Source organism: Artemia sp. Qi Xiang Cuo, chromosome 2 (assembly GCF_049724085.1).
Source record: "Artemia sp. Qi Xiang Cuo chromosome 2, ASM4972408v1, whole genome shotgun sequence".
NCBI lineage: Eukaryota > Metazoa > Arthropoda > Branchiopoda > Anostraca > Artemiidae > Artemia > Artemia sp. Qi Xiang Cuo.
The window spans coordinates 84904168-84907388 of record NC_142795.1 but is presented as its reverse complement, the minus strand read 5'-3'; the positions used below and the strand labels follow the sequence as shown (position 1 = coordinate 84907388).

Sequence of the window (3221 nt, the reverse complement as noted above, 5' to 3'; positions counted from 1 at the left end):
AACTGGACCTGGCCGCAAATACAGAAACAAAGATTCTTCATTTTAACAGGAACTAGAAACTGGCACAAAATGTGAAGCTAGGGCGCCATGGCTGGAATGCTTGTCACTCAATTCCAATCAAATGGTCACAAAGTTTCTGCAGGTGATCTTATTTGTTATATAGAGAGATAAATAATTGCAAAGCTTAGGTAACAAGGAGAAACTAATGAAAGATATAGAGTCAGAAAAAGAAAAGGAAAAAGGGCTTCGTAGGATATACATGTTGTTAGGTGTTACCAATGCTGTAGGTAAACAAGTTCTGGCATTTCTTGGGAAGAATTATGACGGGGAAAATTATGTTTAGCTAGTCGATCTTCTTTTGAGATATAACATCAAAATGGGCCATTGGATAAAAAACCAGAACAAGTCGATTGTCAACGGCTATCTGTCGGGAATTGGCCAAAAAGAATTTATCGCGATCGTTGGAACAAAGCTAGGTCGAAAAATCGTAGCAGAATCTAATGAAGCTAACTTCTTTGTATACAAAACACCCACTGTCAGCCATGAAGAGCGTTTCACTGTAGGTGTGTGGTACGTTGATAGAGAGGGAGTCGCTAGAGAGTGTTTAATTGGTGTTGTAGATTTTGAGTCGAGGATAGGAGCCGATATTGCAGAAGAAATTACACCTGTTTTGTGGAAGGCTTTTATCAATGAAGAAAAACTCACGTTTCAGTGCTACGATTTTGCAAGTAACATGAGTGGGTGCTTCAAGGGAACAAATTTCTAAGAAGTTAAGAATAAATGTTCAAAACCTCATATGCCTTGCCCACAGAGGGATCATTATCGTTTAGAAGTGATAGTGAATTCACTGGTCAAATTACAGTATCGATTAGTTCGGTAAAACATTTAATTTTTTGATAAGATGGATCTGATCTAAATAGCAAGTCAGATCTAGCCACGAGTTTGGCTTGTGATTAGAGTCCGAGCATAGACAAATAATGTGCATTGTCAGTTCAATATATATATATACTGATATTTAGTAATCAGAATGTTTATATTATGTGATTTGTTAAAGTTATAAAAGTAAAAACATTTGTATTTTTTTCAGTAAAGTGTAAATTATGTAAAATCCTTAAAAAAAACCTTATGTGCCCTCAAGGCATAACTTACAACCCTTGCCCTGAGGGCTGGGGGGGGGGGTGTCATCCTCAAAGACCTAGTTTCCAGAATTTTCCACTACGTTAAACACTGGCTATCTGAAAATTTTCATTGGATGTGTTTGGAGGACTGGTGCGCGTAAGAAGGTGGTTAGTTACCCTCCAATCGCTTTAGACTATCAAAAAGGGCACTAGCCCTCTCAATTTCCAATTGAATGAGCCGCTTTTGAAGTTTTTACGACAACTCTATCTATAAAAACCTTATATGCCCCCAGGGCATAACTTACAACCTTTTCCCTGGGGACTCTGGGGTTTTTTTGCCATCCTTAAATACATAATTTCCAGAACTTTCAACTGCGTTGAACAAAATGGCTATATCTAAACTTTGATTGAATGTGTTTGGGGAAATCGTGGGCGTGAGAGGGTGGTCAATTACTCTCCACTCACTTTCGACCATTGAAAAGGGCAATTTCAATTTCCAAACAAATGAGCCCTTTTGAAATTTTTACAACAGCCTTCTATATAAACCTTATATGCCCCAGGGTATAACTTACAACCCTTGCACTGAGGGCTCTGAGGGGGTTATGATCCTAAAATACCTAATTTCCAGAACTTTCAACTGCGTCGAACAAAATGGATATCTCTAATTTTTGATTAGATGTTTTAGGGGAAATGGTGGGCGTGAGAGTGGGGTTAGGTGCCCTTCAATCACTTTCGACTATTAAAAGGGAGCTAGCCCTTTCAATTTTCAATTGAATTAGCCCTTTTTGATGTTTTTACAACATCGCTTTCTATAAAAACCTTACAGGCTCCCAGGGCATAACTTACAACCCTTGCCCTGAGGGTTGTAGGGGGGATGGGTTGTCATCCTTAAAGACCTAATTTCCAGAACTTTTAACTACGTTGAACAAAATACCTATTTGAAAAATTTTATCAGATGTATTTGGGGAATTAGGGGGCGTGAGAGGTGGTTTAGTTACCTTCCAATCAATTTCGACTATTAAAAAGGGCACTAGCCTTTTGAATTCCCAATTGAATGAGCCCCTTTTCAAGTTTCTACGACAAAGATTTCAATAAAAACCTTATATGTCCCCAGGGCATAACTTATAAACCTTGCCCTGAATTATGGGGGGAGTGTCCTGCTTAAAGGTCTAATTTCCTGAACTTTAAACTGCGTGGAACAAAATGGCTATCTCAAAATTTTGATTGGATATGTTTGGGGAAATGGTGGGCGTAGAAGGGTTGTTAATTGCCTTCAAATCACTTTTGACTATTAGAAAGGGCACAAGCCGCTTCAATTTCTAATTGAATGAGCCCTTTTCGAAGTTTCTATGACAACTTCGATACGAAATGCCCTGCTCTAAAGGAAAAAAAATAAATATACATAGTGCCAACATTGTTCTTATATGCCCGTAGGACATAACTTAAATCCCTTGCCATGATGGCTATGGGAGAGTTTCCTCCACAAAAACATATTTTCTATATGGAACTCAACTATGCTGAACAAAATGGCTATCTCAAAATTTTGTTTGGATGTGTTTGGGGGAATGATGGGCATAGGGGGGGGGCTAGTTGCCCTCCAATCACTTTTGACTATTAAAAAGGGCACTAGCCCTTTAATTTCTACTTGAATGAGCCTTGTTTGAAGTTTCTACGACAACGCCTTCTATAAAAACCTTATATGTCCCCAGGGCATAATTTACAACCCTTGCCCTGAAGGCTGTTTGGGAGTGTCCTTCTCAAAAACATAATTTATATCTGGAAATCAAATACGCTGAACGAATTGGCTATCAGAAAATTTTGACAGGATGTGTATGGGGAAAGGGTGGGCGCTGAAGTTGCCTTCCAATCACTTTCGACTATTAAAAAGGGCACAAGCCTGAAGGTTCTACGACAACTTCTTCGATACGAAATGCCCTGCTCTAAAGGAAAAAATAATAAATAATACATTGTGCCAACATCGTTCTTATATGCCCTCAAGGCATAACTTAAAACCCTTGTCCCGATGGTTTCAGGGGAGTGTCCTCCTCAAAAACATATTTTATATCTGGAAATCAACTACGCTGAACAAAATGACTATCTCAA

The 3221-nt window shown here is 38.7% G+C and overlaps 1 protein-coding gene across 1 annotated transcript; it reads left to right on the top strand.

Moving 5' to 3' along the window:
- The first annotated feature begins 376 nt into the window (after nt 1-376).
- LOC148955724 (uncharacterized) lies at nt 377-766 on the top strand. The gene has a single exon (XM_089107896.1). The coding sequence runs from the start codon at nt 377-379 to the stop codon at nt 764-766; it is 390 nt and encodes a 129-aa protein (XP_088964022.1).
- The last annotated feature ends 2455 nt before the right edge of the window (nt 767-3221 follow it).

What these genes read in the sequence shown, in the direction of transcription:
- LOC148955724 (XM_089107896.1), top strand. Translation starts at nt 377, where the DNA reads ATGGGCCATTGGATAAAAAACCAGAACAAGTCGATTGTCAACGGCTAT.